Source organism: Alligator sinensis, unplaced genomic scaffold, assembly GCF_000455745.1.
Source record: "Alligator sinensis unplaced genomic scaffold, ASM45574v1 scaffold954_1, whole genome shotgun sequence".
Classification (NCBI taxonomy): Eukaryota; Metazoa; Chordata; order Crocodylia; family Alligatoridae; genus Alligator; species Alligator sinensis.
The window spans coordinates 977,749-996,009 of record NW_005842228.1 but is presented as its reverse complement, the minus strand read 5'-3'; the positions used below and the strand labels follow the sequence as shown (position 1 = coordinate 996,009).

Genomic DNA, 18,261 nt, shown 5'->3' with positions numbered 1-18,261 from the left:
AATATCTAAAAAATGGATATAAGAACAAAATAAAGGTTGCAAAACTAACTAGTCAAAAGTCTGGAAATGCCAAATTTAAGGTTGCCCGTACATTCATAAACTCAGCCTCCTTACTTGTACTGTGTTATGACAGTCATATGATTACAAACTATTCTGTAGAACCTAAATCTTATTTTATGAGCAGGTTGGGTAAAGAATGGAAGGAGTCGTTTATTTTATAAAAATAGATTACAATCTTACTTGTCATACAACACAATGTCTGGGATCCAAATGGAATCTGATGGGACACGAATAGATGTTATTCCAGCATAGTCTTCAGGATTCCACCTTAATTTTACATCTATCCATTCCTGTAAGTACATGATAAATGTTAAAAAAATCATGTCTGTAAAGAAAACTTAACATAGGCAATGTGGGCATGAAAGCAACAAAAGCAGAAACAAGTTAATAAAGATCAGACTTCTTGTTTCCACGATTTTAATTACTACATTGATCCAAGAAGTGCCTGGTTCAGTTTTCAGTTCTTCAGTTTTAAATACATTTTGTTTGACAACACTTCTACATGGCGTTCAAATATTTAAAGCCTCTTCAATTAAAAAAACATTCACCTACATGGAAACAGTTATAAATAGTAATGGATAAACTTTAAAGATTTGGTTTGAATGAATGTCCAAAAGTTTGGGCACTTCCATAAAGGTGGTCTAAAATCTATACTCAGAAAACAAATCCCATTGTTTCACGAGACTGCTATTACTTCCTGGTTCCATCAGTACTGGAAAGACCACCACTATGAGTATCTTAGCATTTTGGTAATATTTCTGAATTTAAAAAAATATAGAAGTGCAGGAGACAAATTGAATCTCCAAAAAGATCATCATTTGGACAGACCTTTAAATGAAATAATGTGCCTAACCCACAACAGAACTGACCATCAAACCTAAGTACTTGAAGTGACAGTCTGGGAGGGCAAGAGGGCAAAGACTGAGGCAGTCTGCTGCTTCAAGATGGGAAGGAGCTGTGTCTACTTCTGCCTTCATTTGACCATTTAATAGTTAAGCCAAAAAGAAATACCCAGCTGTACCTGGCAGATATATTAGGGGAAATGGAAAAATGGAGGGAGTTCCACACATACAAAGTTAGCCAGCTATGTGCTTATATGGGTAGCAGCCCTTGAGGTTCTTTGAAGTAAATGTGATATAAAAGGACTGTAGGCCAAAATTTAAAAATGAATGTATAACAGTTTAAGGGGAACTTGGTGATAAATAAATGCAATGCTAATAATCATTTCCAAGTTTAGCTCTGGGTGGCGACTGTTATAAACTTGCAGACATTTTCTGTTTACAAGTTAATACAGTTGGGTTTTTTTTTTTTTTTTTACAGCCAGTCCATTTCCCTAGAACTCCAGGTAGTTTATAGATTCTGAAATCATAGACTATGTTAATCCCAAAAGGCTCATCATACTATCTTGGCAGGATAACTTTACAATACTTTCACAAACAGTTATAGAGCATCTTGCTTACAATAGGTTTTGACCATAAAATCCCTAACTAGTGCTTCTTTACAGAAAAGTTAAAATATGTCTTCCATTTTGAACTTATAAAATAAACTTGCCTAAAATGTTTGAATCTCTTATTACAGTTTTGTTTTTGTAAAGAGAGGTGGTTTTAGAAAGGTGTATTATTTTGAAACAGTGTTACAGCTATTCTTTTTTTTTTTTAAATCAGGTACACAAGACAAAATTTAAGCTTATGCAGTTTTTAGATAAAGTTCCTGTAACACACACACTTTTATTTATTTATTTATTTATTACAATTTCACATTTTAGTCCGGTACAGCAGAATATTCCATATTTTGCACATACCTGTTTCAACCAGACATTTGTCGTCATCAACTGATTTTTCTCATCCTATAAAAATAAAGCAAGTTTTTATGCAAAAAAAAGTTTTACGCTGCATTTCACAATAACTGACTTTGTTCAAATGAGGACCATAACCTATAATATAAGCTTTAAATTAACTCAGGACCTTGAAAGTCATATTGGTCTGATTTTCTATTTTAGGTACAGTAATCTTAACATAAGTGATTCTTCCTTCCTCTACATAAAGTGTGTGTGTGTGTGTGTGTGTGTGTGTGTGTGAGAAAAATTATATTGTATGCATACATGCATGCCTATGAGCCATAATGTTTCCTATTAATGTCTTCTAAAAAAACAAACTGAGAAGCTCCTTTAAAACCATGTTAATTAAGAGCCCAGAAAAGCCTTTTCATATTTCTTACTCTTCTTAAAAACACTGAACTCATTTTTCAAAGGTTCTCAATTTGAAAATAATATTTTGAAGATAACAAATTTAAAGTTGCTATCTTTAATATTATATATTATGCCAGGAAGTCATCTTCATTTCTATGGAACTAACATACTCAAGGAAATTCTATTTGCTATTCTTTCCTGCAATAGATGGTCTTTATTTTTATAGTAATAGACTAACAATAAAACAGATTACCATGTTTATAAAAAATATTGCTCTTTCTTGCTTGAAATTTGAACGAACAGAAAACATAACTCTTCAAATACTAAAGCTTCACTAAAGTTTGATGTGAATCTTGTTAGGCTGAAAGGCTACTTTTTCTCATCAGTCTTCTGCTTTGAACATCCTCCTGGTCATCCTTCGTCTTCACTTAGAGACACTCTCTTTCTGTGGTTTGCATTCTCATCCGGTTCTTAGATTTTTGTATTTAAAATCCCAGATATATACAATTACAGTACTATTTTTTTTCATAAGCACTTCTCTATTCTGAAAACTTTGCTTGTAGTTTGTTTTAAAGGAATTTAACATACATACCACATCCACTAACTGGGAGATTGCAAGACCAAACTTTATTTTTATTGTGTCATTCAAGCGTTCCACTGGGCGAACCCATCTCTGATAGTCTTGAAACAAGTGCTTAAATAAGCGATCTTCACTTTTTGCAATAAAGGAAGGTTCTGATATACCTGCACAAAAAAAAAAAAGAGAATAGTTAACATTGAGTGAAATTAAATAAAACAACTTGTTTTCCTAAGAACTACCAGCATGTGACATTTAATTATGTAAGTAGTTATGTTCGAATAGAAATCAAATTTATCTAATCCCCTTCTCTTTGCAAGAGTGCTAGAGGTTATCTAGTGTTAGTTTTTATAAAATTCACTGTTTCTATTATTCATTATTCTCTAACAGGCAAACAAATTCTACAGGCTTGTCTACCTGAGGTTTTAATCTGAAATTAAGACAAGTTACTATTTGTTAAAAAGGACTTGTGTCCACATGATGCAGTTCCTTACTATACAGTAAATGAGGAGGCATGGTGCTGTTTGTCATTCCATCTGAAACTGCACTAATTTCATGTTACACTAAGTTACTGCATCCTCATGGACATGTGATCACATCTGTGCTGTACATGGTTCTGGAAGTTCTCCTGCATTGCGCTGTGCCCACAGAACAGCCACTCTGTTAAGCTACGTGTCCTCTACTGCTGTAGGATCATGCTGACTGGGGCAAAATGATAGTGTTCAAATGCCAGTGAGCAACCATTTCTCCATTTGCACTTGTATGCTTATGGAATCATTTCATCCTAGCCCTACACCATGCCTTCTGATGCAGCCAACATAACAGTGCTGAACTCCTAGACCTCCTCACATTTTAGGTAGATGACTGTGGAGTCTGGACAGCAAAACACGTATGTTTTTTAGGCTACTGATAAAGGAGTGCCTGAGCAGAGTCACAACCAGGACTTTAGGCAGCACCACCTTAAAATAAAAAGTAGATGAAAATGCCTTACAAGAAAACAAAGGTCAGAAATGAGACCTCCAACAGTCTGCTTTTTGAGCCACCTGAGCATATTACAGAGACACAAACAGGATTTTGTCATGGAACACAAATACACCCATATGTCCTCTCCAATACTGCCAATACACACAAAGGAAAGTGGAGTCCAGGACCAAAGATGGACTCCATGGACAAAGATATGCTCAAAAACCAGGACCTCTGACATACAAGGCACTACCTGAAACATATCCCCTTCCCCCAAGATAGACTGGACATCCAGCACCAAATACATGTTACCAACATTTCTTTTGGCCTTGAAAACACTTTCATAGTACAGCTCAGGGACAGGTCAGGGAGGGCAGGGGTAAAGAGGGAGAAGCAGGGGCATGGACACCCCCACTTTTCAGTTAACCATGCCACAGGAGTCAGGAATTTTTTTTAAGTCCCCAAAACAAGTATGGATTCCCCACTTCGCCCTCAGTGCTCAGAAGTATGTCCCCTCCCCTCCCCTGCTGCTGTCTCCAGCACCCCTGGGGGTGGGAGTGGGGAGCCCAAGAGCCACTCTAACCAGACTGCGCACAGCCAAGCTCAGCCAGAGACAACAGGGGCAGGTTCCTTTCCCCATGTGGTTCCCTGCCAGCTTGGGAACAGGCATGGGGAAAGGGAACCCATCCTGCTATCTCTAGCAGAGCTTGGATCCATGGGCAGCCTGGCTGAAGCAAGGCAGAAATGACTCTGAAAGTCTGCCTCCTCCCCCCCCACCCCCCCAAATGAGGGCAGAAGCAGCAGGAAGAGGGGAAGGGAGGGCAGCAGGAGGGTAGGGAAGATGCAGCTGAGCACAGAGAGGAAGGGAGGGGAGAAGGAAGATTTTTTACCTGTTTAAGGGGCTTAAAAGTCCCCAGCTGCTGTTCCTGCAGCATGGTCTGTCCACCCTGGTGTGTATGAGAAAAGAGTGGGAGTGGGGTTACAGCCACCCCTGCAGCACTGGTCAGTGCTCTCACACTCCCCTTCATAAAATCCTGGATCCACCCATGGTGTAGCTGGTCACCTGAGAATAACTGTAAGTCTCATACCCTTGCCAGTGTTTCAAAAGCAGTGATGTTCCGTGCTATAATGTGTCAGATATTCTACTTCCTGAAGTTCATGCCACCATCTCAGGCAGATGTGGCCTAGTAGATTATCCAAATTCTACTTCCCTCCTTTTATGACCTCAAAATGGTGACTTGACTTTACCACAATCAGTGAAAGTACAAGCCATTTTGCAAAGGGCAGCCAGCTATGCAGAGATTACCACTCTCATTTCTAGCTTGTCCTTCCCTCTCCAAACCCTGCCTACCATGCCATGTGTCCGTATGGTGACTGTTCCACATTTTAACAGAAAACTGACACAAACTTGATAGCAGACCATTCAATTGTTTTAAGCACTCCTGTTCTATTAAAAAAATACGTATTTCATTTTGACCAACCATATATATTTTTAGTGTGTATGGTTTGCTTCTCAGTACAAAAATACATTGCAACCATAGATAAATTCAGTTTAGGAAATGCATGGTGTGCAAGAGCAGCATCAAAGCACCAACATTAGAAAAACCCAGTGAGCCAAACAATCATTGCAAAACTGCATTTATGTCATAGGAAACTTCTGGCACATCTGCAGGGGATTTAAAATGGAATTTTAGGTAAAGGAAACTTACTAAGGTGACAAGGAAAAATGAATAAAAGCACCAAGCAAGCCAGAAACCCTCAGGCACAGGTGATGAGAAGGAACTGAGATGTCAGGGCAGTTCTCCCCTATGACCTTTAAGCACAGGGCACATGTACCATGACCACAGGCTCTGCTGCAGAAGCTCCGACTAGTGCTCTGCATACACATGCCATTGCCTAGCATGGAATTAACTCTGATCAACTGAAAAACTAAGTGTGTGTACAGAAAATCTGTTCTTAAACTACTTAGTCATACTGATAGGTTCTAAACTGACTGAAACCATTGACAAGAGAGACCTAAGCATTACTGTAATGAGCTCAAAGCATAAAAAATGTCCGAATAAAATGTTAGTATTATTCTCTATTCCTTTCTTGATACAGATTTAAAATAGTATATCATATAAATGTAAGGCTTGCCCATACCAGAAGTTCAGTGCTATCAATCTATAAAGGATAGCAGAAAAAGTAAAGCGCCAGACAAGGGAACAAAAAGGATTACAGACTGGGAAAGACTTCCATGTAGGAACAGATTAAAACTATTTAAATTTATAGAGGAAATAAATGTATTGAGCATGACAGAAGTAGATAAAATAGTGAATGGTACACAGAAGGTCACTCATAATAAAAGGAACAATTAAAAGTAGCGTTACACATATGTACTTATATAAATACAATTCTCACAGTGTTCATTGCCACAAGGTCTTAAGTGAAAAGGTTGAGTGGGGTTCTGAGCAATGATTAAAGCCGTTATGAACAATATAACACTAACTAGATTCATTTTTTCCCCCAAGGCTATTGTGCATGCTTTGGGATGCAAGACAACCCTCACTACACAGAGTTATGCAGAAGCTTTTCCCATCATGTTATTGCAAAAATTATCCATTATGGATTTCTTCTCAAGTACAATGTCTGAACAAAATGCAACCTAAGAAATTATTTTTCCATGCTGCTAACTGGCCAAAGCTAATGTCAGCTCTCTCATGAAGTTGTGGTATGGTACCAGCAAAATCCACAAACCACTTACAAACAGAAACCCAGGAAGGACATACATATTGACAATGTATTTCAAATGAATTAATGGAGTGGGTTTGTTTAATGCACTACTAAAACACATGCAAAAATCCATTAAGAATCATTCCCACTGCACTGTTGTGAATGTAGCCATATAGGTGGGTCTGACAAGGGTAAGGCTCTGTAATAAGGCTGTGATTCTCAACCAGCACCCTGGTTCGAGATCCTTTGAAGAGTGATGCAAGGAGATTAGCAGATAAGCACATGCTCAGGCTTTCCCCTGCTTGGCTGTTGCCCCACCAGAACTGACTGGTCCCTCTGCAAAGTAAGCACTGAAATAAGTTACCATATTTACTTGAATACAAGACAAGGTTTTTTCCCCAAATCGGCATGGGAAAACAAGCCCCTCATCTTATAATCGCATACAAGAAAATCTCATTAAATATACTGTCCATCATTAAACTGCTGTTGGCATGTGCTCAGCAATGGAAATCAACCATTAAGTTGATTAAATGCAGCCAACACTAAGCATGACTATAAAACACATGGCCCATACTGGGCAAACATGCTGATAGGAACCTTATATATTTTTTTTTTTATTTTATTAAAAACCACACATCACTCTACACTTACCCGTCTGGGAGGAAGGATACTTGCCTGGTGGTAGAGCCAGACAGACTTGATGATTGAGCTCTGCTCAGTTGAAATTTTGGAACTTGACCATTGGTCTTTGCCCAACTAAATTTGGAACTGATTTGGTCTTGAAGAAAAGTTTGTCCTTTTGGATAGGAGCAAGAGAGACAGGGGGGCATCTGAACCCTAAGGCCTCTGGGTCTGGGCCTTGCACAAGAATACCTGCCTCAATTTGGAGGGGACCCAAAGCCCCAGACCAATGGGTCTGGGAGGAAGGATACTTGCCCAGTGTTAGAGCCATGCAGACTTGATAACCGAGCCTTGTTCAGTTGAATTTTGGAACCTAACTATTGGGCTTTGCCTAGTTGAATTTGGAACTGATTTGGCCTTGAAAAAAAGATGTTTTTAAAAAAGAAAGTTTTTATTGCATACAAGTGCCAAAGTGCTACTCAAAAGTGTGTCTGTGCATTACCTATGTTAAAATTTGCAGCAGTTTAGAAAAAAAGGTACATGCATAAATTCTGGATGAACTTATTGCGGATACTATATGCAAGTGGCTATAGCCATTTTTTAATTAACAAAGTTATTGTTTACAAAGTTGCTCCTCATTCCCATGTGATCAGGAAGTGCAGGGTCTGACAGTAAGGAGAGGGGGAAAGGGCTGCCAAGGGAAAAGGCTTGTGGGGAATCAGAGAGCAAAGAGGTTACCTGCCCCCCTCTTCTGCCCCCCCCCAATGTATTTTCCCTGCTATAGCACTGGGAGGGAGATAAATTCAAGGCAAACTGCCAATAATTAGATTCTATATCTGGAAAATGATAACTAATTTACAGGTTTTCCATATATAGAATCTAGTTACAGGGGGGTCATCTTATAACCAGGTTCATCTTCTATTTGAGTAAAGAAGGTAGTTCGTTGTGGAGGGACAGAGGGAAGCCCCATAGTGAGGGAGAACGTGGGGCTCGGGCAGGGGCAGGTGGGACATGGGACAGAGCCATGGGCAGCTCGCTTGGGGCTGTGTGGGGAGGGGGGCTCCCACTGCTGCGTACACCCTCAGGGGAGGCATGGGGGCATGTGCCTGCCCCGCCTCGCGATTTGTGCACAAGGCGAAGGCAGGCTGCCTGCTGCAGGCTCAGGGCTGAGGGCTGCGCCAGCCTCTTCCTGGCAGGAGGCTGGTCCAGGGCTGCGCTTGAGGCAGGCAGTAGCAGTGCTGGGAGGGGGGCTACAAGGTGGCTACAGCCACCCAAAATTTGCTGTAGCTGCCCCATAGCCCCCACTCCCAGTGCCATTGCCACCCACCCTGAGCACAGCCCTGGCCCAGCTGCCCCATCGGGAAGAGGCCAGCACAGCCCCTGGCCCTGCGCCCACAGCAGGCAGCCCACCCTCACCCCACACACAAATCCAGAGGGCACATGCCCCACCATACTTCCCCCGGGGGTACGCTCAACAGCAGGATCTGCCCTCCTCCCCACCCCCAGTGCCCCCAGACGTACCACCCATGGCTCTGTCCCGCACCTCGCCTCACCCCAGCTGGGCAGCACCTGCCCCTACCCCACTCCCTCCCTAACCATGGGGGCCTTGATACGTCCTCCGTGTCCCTTCCCCTCCGCCCAGACTTACTAGCAAGACGCTGCTCTCCACGCTGCCAGGCTGTATATCGGCTATCAGATCAGTATCAGCCGATATGACTGGTTAATAATCAGCCATCAGTATCGGCTAAAAAAAAAATCTTTATTGGCCCACCCCTAGGTAATCACATTCACTTTTTAAATAATAAATATTTTCTGGAAAAATGTTTGGAAAATAGTGTTACACATGGGGGTCTCTTAAAAACTGAAAGGCAAGAAAAGCATACTTCTTTAATAACTTGTGTATACACTTGCATTTAATGAGACACCATCTAGGACAGCATCTTAACATCTACTGAAAAAAAAAAGAACAGGCCTTTTAAGAGATTCAAATAAAAGGCTAGAAGCTGTTTTTGTTTAAAAGCTGCTCCTAGGCATTGATTACTTCTGTGCCATTATGAGATAAAATTTCTCATCACCTGTATATGCTTTAGCAACTAGCTTAAACTTAGCATTCTACTCTATCAACCTCCCAAGACGTTTATTACAAGTAATTGACCTTAAGCTGTATTAAATTAAAGTTTTGTCAATAGTTCCCTCTAGAAGTCAATGCAAGACAGTGTCTAGCTAAAGGAAATATGAGCATCATTAAAATCAAGTAAATGCTAATGCTGCTAACTTTTTAGATGGAATGATACAAGAGATCAGATTGGAATACTTTCTAAGTGCTTTAGTTTGGGCAGTACTCCTCTGCACTTTGTTAGCCTCAGAATAGAGCCACTTCCACCAACAATAAAATTGCATTAAACCAGATCTTTCTGTTCACCTCCAGACTGGGGACTAATCTTCATACTTTAATGCTGGACAAAGCAGTGATGGAGCAGCTTCCATTACTTGTTTTCTGTTTATAGCTTGCAATTTTTACCTGACCCTCTTCTATTTGCTCCATCTTGGCAAAGTGAGCGCAATGGAAAGGCTAGAGGGCAAGTTATTAGAAGGCAAAACAGATATTTATTTTTATATTGTTAGAACTCTAGGGTTCTGCCAGGTTCCCTTTTGTGATTATTCTTGTTCAACATGTGAACGCAGCCCACAGGGGAGACAGTAAAGAATTTAGGGTATAAGTGCCATCAGTATACTGATGACACTTCTACAGGACATGTTTTCCACATCTGATGTGGAAAACAACATAGTTTTCTTATGTTCCCATTGCTCTGACAAAAAAGGGAACGGGACTGAGCTTCAGCTTAACTAAGGTATAAAATGGAGGTAATACTGAAGAGCAAGCAGAAGCAACTTGGCAAGCTAACGGACTGCTGGTTCCTGCAACTGTGGGTGGGGGATGGCCAATGTTGTCAGAGGTTTGCAACCTGCCCTAGTATCAAACCCTACCATGAAGTAGTGGCTTTCACTGATAAATGTAGTGCATCATGAACTATCTCCTGCTGGATGTGGACCTTGCCCTAATCATCTGCATCATGTCCCTTCCAGTTGTACTGAACCCCGGAACCCCAGAAACTGGCACAGGAAGCAAAAGAGGAGGGCTCCCAATTTTTGTATAGAGGATACTGGGGGGTTAGAATCACAGACCAATGGGCTAAGATGAGGAAACTCACAGGTGAATAAACATTAGGGTACATACATGCAGGATATACATAACAGGTAATAAACAGTGACTCAGCGGTGAAACCATTCAGAAGCAGATAGAAAGGTAACAGCAAACACTAACAACATACCATATACGCTGAAGAAACCTTACCCACCCACCCCCAACTCAAGAAGGAGCTCCAAACCAGTCTCTGGCCCCACAGAACACTTAGTAACAGTCTACTTTGGCTCCATGCTTGAGCACTGCTGTGGATGCTTCTAGTCTCTGCCACATCTCTCTCCAGCAGCCACCTCTCACTGCCACTCTCCAACTACCAAGTCATTTCACATGCAGTCCAAGCTCTCCTTCGCTTCCTCTCTTCCCCAGCAACCTTCTGGGAACTGTAGTTTGTGCTCTGACATTACAATCCATTACAGGCTAGATTAAGGCAATGTACGTTATTTGAAGATTACTCAGAAACCTCAGCTAGAAGAATGCACCAACCTTCCTATTTAGAAAAGAATATGAATATTAAAAACCGCAGCTTCTAAACTACACCACTGTTCTGCTTCAAGGTATATTTCAAATATTTAGTTTATTTAATACAAATCCAAATATATTTGCAATCTGAATACATGAAAACTACACCATTTTTCTTATGTACCCTCACATAAGAAATTTACTAACTAATTTGATAATTAGTTAAGAATCTTTGTGTTAAGAAGTCTACAGATTCAACTTCTAGGGAACTGCAGGTCAGGAAAAGATACACTAATTGTTGATATTATTCCCCTGGAGTTTCACAGAACTGGGTTTCAGTCTACAGTAACAGATTCATTTTGCCAAATGATTACTTGACCTTGAATTAAGAATGAAGAGCTATTTACTAACAGCTAGCTGACAGGCTTGAATGTTTACTACAGCTGACTATTAGGATTTAACATTCCAATACTGCCAGATCAAATAGTAAACAGACACTTAAAGTCATACACTTTCCTTTCTCATTTTATTTAACCTTTTACAAACTGAAGTTGGTCCCAACATTTTGCAGCCCTAGCTCACTTTTGAATTGTAGAAGAGAGGATACTTGATTTAAAACAGGAAGATGCCTGGTGTTACATTAAGCTACTGTGACATGAATTATAATATACAGAATATTCTCTTTAAAAGCCCCTCTTGGCTTATCAAGATTCTAAGTTGTCTAATACTATACATCTTTTGTGCTTAGCTGTTTCAACATGCTCAGTGAAGTAAAAAACTGATGCATCACCTCTGCATTATCATATTATTATATCAGGCATCCATTATGCATAATCTCGATACATAGTTACCATATTTCCTCGCATACATGACACCCTGGAATAAGAAATGCACCTTGTTTTTGAAAGGCAAAATGAAGAAAAAAAGATTTTTCTGGAGTTACAGCTGCATAGGGCACAGAGAGTCTAATCTTCAGCTGATTCATCCTCCCTTTCCCGCTTTACTAAAAGCTGAAATCCTAACTGGTGCCAAAGACTGGTCTCCATGGATGAATCTATAATTCTAAAAGAGCCAAAGAATCCACAAAGCTATGAAATAGAGGAGAGACTAAGAGCAGCTGGCAGACAGTAAAATTGCCTGAAGAAAGGTTAGCTTGATTACTGGAACATCAAAATCATTAAAAAGGAGAGATAATTGTTAACACCTGCAGAGTGAAGAACTACGAGCCTTTCAGTCAACTGACTACAGCAGCTGCCTGGATAGTAATGCTGCATAATAGAGCAGAAATCAAATTGGGGTACTTCTATTGCAAGCAGGAAATCAGCTTCCCTGCTTAAGACCTGTGCTCCAATTTTGGGAGCCTGACTTCTTGGGCAAAGAGATGTGTGTGTGCATGCATGCGATATGCGAGTAAATATGGTATTTCCCTTCCCTTCCCCTCCGCACTTTATCATCGGGACAGCCAGTGAGAGCCAGGAGGTGAGACAGAACCAAGCACGTGATGGCCTTAAGAAGAACTGGCAGTAAATCTGTATATTATTAACCTGGATCCAATTTACTAGGGCCTTGTTACACAGTAATTTTGGGAGGCTCCTAGACCTCTTAACCCCTGGACTTTCTGCACATTAACATCTTAAAGTGGCTTTAAGTGCTCATTATGTGGCTCAAAGTTTCACCACTCCAGGGCAGGATTCTCTCTGATTTGCACTACCCAGCCCCTGTTCCATTAAGTTGTGGTCACTCCCCACACATGTGCTGCTCAAGCTGAAGTCCTCCAGTATCCCAGGATCTCTCACACCCACAGAACAGGGATAGAAGCTTCTCCTGGGTTCAGCATCCCTCTAGTGGCAACTCCCAGCTATAGCTCCTAGTCCTGCCCTGCTCAGCAGGCTTCCAGTGGCAAGTCACAGTCGTGCAGGTGGGGGACACTCAGAAAAGGGTGTGACTAGACTATGGGTGTGACTGGTCCAAAACCAAAACTAACACTAACACTGATCAACAGCTGTGCAGCTCACATCGTAAGGTATAACAAGGCCCTTCCACGGTAATTTTGGTCAGCTCCTGGAGTTCTTAATCCCTGGATTGTCTGCACATCAACACTTAAAACTAGTTGTAAGCATTTGTTATGCGGTTCAAAGTTATACCACTCCAGGGCAGGATTCTCTCTGATCAGTGTTACCCAGTTTGTTACAGTAAGTTGTAGCCACTCTAGGCTACACTTTAGCGTAAACATCCCACCCACCCCTTCCTCCCCCGCTGGCCCAGATGAGGCCCACTGCTCCCCAGTGCCCCTCATAATTGACATCACTTTTTGTTTTGGTGATATAATGCACAAAACACGTTTTTTATCATGCTTTGCTCAGAGACCTCTGCAGTTTTGTTTTGAAGAGGAACTTATTTTGCTCCATCAGATTCAAATAAAATCCTGAATAAAAAATTATGACAAGCAATGCCTTTGAAATTCAACTGATAATGTGGGTCAATTAATTCTAAATATAAACATAAGATTTACTGCACTAACGGTTTTGTTCAATTAAAGCTACAACATCCTAAATTAATTTTGCAACATACTATCCCATTAATAAAATGCTTAATACAAAGTAAAGTGGATTAAAACTACATCCTTCCATTTTCAATTTCCAAAAGAAAATTCCATTCCACGGAAAATTTAACTACTGCCTTCAAATAATCCCTTTTCATCTTTTTACAAAGATCTTTCTGCTTTCTTTTGCGAGTCATCATTGGTATCACTCAAGTACCCTTTAACTGTAAGCTACTTCATTTTTCTCTAAAAACAAAAGAGGTAAAAGAAGAATTTTTATGCGACTACAATAGCTCAGTGAAAGGAAAGGAAGACACTCAGAACTGTGAGCTGCAATGTTTAAAACGTATTCTAATAAACAAGAAACCACATTAAGCGTATTGTCCTGAACTACTGGCTCACTTCAGGTGTTGACAGACAGGCCTTTCCTGATACTCTTAAAACAGATTTTAAAAAAGAAATGTCCATGCCTTTTTCCATCTGGGATTTGTTTTTCCAACTACTGCAGAAAGATCTCTCCTGTCCCTCTCAACTATGAATAACTTTGGTGTATGCTTTTTCTGCTACTCAATTCTTTAAGTAGCGAAGCAAAACTGGCATACCTGACAACTGCACATTGCAGCACGAAAGGATTTGAACATCAAGGGTAAGACTGACCAGAATATTTAATTTCACTGTGTTAGGTACTAGCTGGCAAAGCTGCAGAACATACATAGAGGCATAGGAGCTGTCTATAAAGTAAAGAAACACAGTGTTTTATGTTCAACTAACTTTTGGAATACTAGAAACTCTAGATGAAAATTTCTGCAAAATATCTGAGAATAGCTTCTGAGCTTGGAAATCTTACTACTTTTGGGTGATGAACAGATTTGCAAACCTTGATAAAAATTGATCATATCACACAGTAACCTGCCATACTGCTTACAGAAAATCAAGTTGATTTGTACACAGATTACCTATTTTGTCTTCCATTAGTTTGTTCATAGAATAAAATCTGCTCAGAGCAGTAATCATGCTTGGAAGGTCCTTTGTAGATGCTACTGTGAATACATATTAAACGTATTTAATAAAATGCATTCCCCTGCAAGCCATAGCAGCACTTGATTGTGGGTTAGGATTAGCTTATTCTGTTCTTCCGTGGTGAGTAGAAGCAATGGCCACTCTCCACTGAACAGAGAAGGCAGGTGAAGAAACCAAATGCCCAGAGCTGGCTGGCTGGCTGAGTGAAGCAAAGCCTCTGAGTAAATTCTGCTTCTAATGAAGTCAGAGAGAGTTTTGCCACTGCCTTCAATAGAACCAGGATTTCATCTAGAGGTACACCAATACATTGGTCCTATATCAGATCGACACTGATATAGGGAATATTGAAAGTATCGGAAATCATCTTTTTTTTTTGCCTGATGCAGCCGATAATGTGGCCAATACATGCCCCGTGCATGCACACAGCTGCAACATGCACAGAGCCAAGAGCGCAGCCCACCAGCTTAGAGACCATCATCTGGCTGGTAAATCTGGTGTGGGGGAAGGGGTGGGGGGAAAGAAAGTGGGGGGGAAGGGTGCAGATCAAGTCTCCTAGGGTGAAGGAAGGAGTGGGGCTGAAGCAGGCACTGCTCAGCTGGGGTGGGGCGGGCACAGGACAGAGTCATGAGTGGCCTGTCCTGGGAGTGCGGGGGCAGCTCCTGCCCTGCACACACCCCAGGAGGGCATGGGGGGGCATGTGCCCCCAGATCTGCATGCAGGGCAGGCTGAGGCCGGGGCTGCACTGGGCTCTTTCCAGCAGAGGTTGGGCCAGGCTACACTGCACTTGGGGCACACGGTGGCAGTGCTGGGAGGGGGAGTTGGGGGAGTACAGCAAATTTTGGGGTGGCTGCAGCTCCGCCCCATAGTCTGCTCCCAAAGCCACTGCAGCCCACCCCGAGCACAGTGCAGTCCGGCCCAGCCCCCTTCGGGAAGAGCCCAGCGCAGCCCTGGCCCCAGCCTGTCCTGTCCCACACAGATCTAGGGGCACATGCTTATGCCTCCTGGGGTGTGGGCAGAACAGGAGCTGCCTCCCCTCCCCGCCCTACATCACCTAGACAAGCTGTGGCTCTGTCCCATGCTGTTCTGTCCTGGCTGAGTAGTGTCTGCCCCAGCCTCCCTCCCTCCCTCACCACAGGGGCATTGATCTGTCCCCTCCTCCACACCCCTTTGCCCACCCCAGACTTACCAGCCCAACACTGGTTGCCAAGCTGCCCAGCTACATACTGGAATCAGATTGGTATTGGATGATATAGCTCCTTAAAAATCAGCCATCAGCATCAGCCCAAAAAATTTCTATCGGTGCACCCGTAATTTCATCTTTTATCTTCAGGCCAGGATCAGAAGATAGGAATAATTTTCACTGACCATGGACTTAGCACTGAGGATGGAAAGGGTGACATGTAGAATGCTGGGGAGGACCGACTGAGGGTAGCAAACAAACAACTGATAAGGAAGCTGGAAGGATAAAATCCCTCAAATCTAAAGGTGGGGTGGGGGGGAGGTAGGGAGTAGAATGTGTGAGCAGCAGAAGAGAGACAACAGAAAAGAAAATCTGGAGGGTTTTACAGTAAATAATATATATACATAACAGTGTTGCTTATTTGGCATGCAGAATGGAAGTAAATAAGTAAATACAAATTGACCATTGATGTAAATACTTATGGATATGTACAGCCCTCAGGTTCCTGTCAAGTTGCCAATTGATGCCCTTGCTGCCGCAGAGGTTGTGCACTAGTAGATAATTTGTCAACTGACAAATTATGCTCCTGCAGCTAAGTCTCAGATACATGGGCATGTATTGCTTTGAGGCTTGTAGATATCAAGTACTCTGCCTAAGTACACAGAGCACAGTAGTGGAGTTCAGAAGACATGTCAGTATCTTTTTTCAGAAGCATTTTCCAGTATATCAGTAGTAGATTTGCTGTATTTTTCACATAGAGCTAAACAAGAGCTTCTGTGATTTCTCTAGAGCCCATTAGAAAATTCCATTTTCTTCCAACATTCTCAAAAGGAAACACAAATAATTTTTAAAGGCAAAAAATGGTAAACATATAAGCACAGGAAGGTTGGATCTGCAAATCTAATAGATGCAGCTTCCATTTTAATTCCCTTTAGAATGCTGTTATTCCTGTCCCATCTGCAGGTGAGGGCAACAACCTGGAGCACAAAAAAACTGCAGACATTGATTTACAGGCAATCAACTCATTTTGTTTTGTGACACCACCATTAAACTGCAATAACTGATATGAAGTTTCCTTTTTCAAACACTTGGAAAGTATCAACTACTCAACAGAGTTCAGATCCATCTGATCAGGTACTCACTGAAAACCTTTCAAAGTATATCCCTGTACAATTTTTAACATCATGCTATAAAAAGTGGTATGATAATACAGTTTACTCTTCCTATTTGCCACTCTTTTAGATAACTGATTAAATATCGTCTCTTACATTTTTATTAGTAAATTCAGTTTTACTTCATAACAAATGAAATTAAGGAAATACAGTTTTTCCCCCTGATTCATATTCAAATTCTCACCGAAAACAAAAGTGAGTATATCCAAAAGCATTGGACCATGTCATATTAAATATTCTAGTACAACTGTTCTCCTTCTACTAGGATGAGCAGTTGTTAAGACCCCGGTAGACAAAGCCGTGGCTGTGATGATCTAGTTGGGGCTGGTCCTGTTTTGAGCAGGGGCTTGGACTAGATGTGACCTCCTGAGGTCCCTTCCCACCCTCGTTTTCTAGGATTCTACAAAACACACATTTTTATTGGTGAAAATGTCAATCGCCCTTTCCCAATGATTGTAATTGCCAGTAATATTCATCAAGTCACATTTAGCACAATAGTGACAAGTAAAAGATTCTGCACATTTTCAAAGCAAAAGCACTTATTTCATACTCAGAGATGCTCGGGTTGGAAGGGCCCTCAACAGATTTTTTTTTTTTTTTTTTATTACAAAAGTATCAAAATCATCACAAAGCCAAGAACACCAGCTTCTTCACTTACAGGTCAGTACATCAAAACCCCATTTTCCCTTGTTTCAACAATCTGAACAACATGTCCCCATCGTCACATAAATCCCAAACAGATACTCGTTTACATCATTTTCTTCAAAACAAAACAAAACACCAAACACACAAATATACAGTATACCAGTCCTTTTCGCCCTTCTTTTCCCCCGCATCCCTCCTACCCAAACAATTTTCTCCAATCGACATCTTTCCACTCCCCTTCCCCTTTCTTCCGATAGTATTCCAATTCTGCATACGCCAAATACACACATTCCCGCGAAGTAAAATATAACCCCTTTTGCACCAACAGACACCTTGTTTTCCAAATGGCCACCCTTGTACACAACAGTAAGATTCTAATTTCCCACTCCCTCGCCTTCTGCTTTACCAACCCATACACAGATGCTCGAGTCCGACCCCCTGTCCTGGGCAGGAACGAGTGCGAACCCCAGCCAGACGCCTGTCCGGCCTTCTCTTGCAGACCCCCGAGGTAGGGGAGAGCACCACCGCCCTCGGGAGCCCACTCCAGACTCCGCCACCCTCCCCCTGAAGAAAGGGACCGGTATTTGTACTGTTGGCTTTTTAGTTTTTACTCTCATCTCTGAAAGTGGAAAAAAAAAAAAAGAATCCAGTCAGTCCCTCGGACTTCTGTCTCAAGTCAGCGTCACTCCCCGGGTTTACTCCTGCACCAGGCGGGCGTACTTCAGGGGCAGCCCCCAGCCCCGGCCCGGGGGCCTCCCGCTGCGGCGCTCGGAAAGGAGCGGAGCAGCCAACGGGGCCTGGATCTCGGCACAAGACCCTTCCGCCGCGCGAGGTCAGGTCTGCAGCGCCCGGCGGAGCCCGAGCTCGAAGCTGCTTCCCAGTCCCGCCCCCTCCCCCCCCCCGCGCGCGCGGGCGGC

At 41.9% G+C, this 18,261-nt stretch overlaps 1 protein-coding gene across 3 annotated transcripts in view; it reads right to left on the bottom strand.

Annotated features, from left to right (window-relative positions):
• Window positions 1–18,261, bottom strand: part of CHRNA5 (cholinergic receptor nicotinic alpha 5 subunit) — a 33,668-nt gene that overhangs the window by 6,175 nt on the left and 9,232 nt on the right. For all 3 annotated transcript variants that reach the window (XM_025208407.1, XM_025208409.1, XM_025208408.1), the window contains exons 2-4: window positions 2,841–2,992; window positions 1,862–1,906; window positions 241–350 (exon numbers count right to left, since the gene is read on the bottom strand). In XM_025208407.1, coding sequence (XP_025064192.1) covers window positions 241–350; window positions 1,862–1,906; window positions 2,841–2,992 — 307 coding nt within the window. The remainder of the gene's footprint in view (window positions 1–240; window positions 351–1,861; window positions 1,907–2,840; window positions 2,993–18,261) is intronic.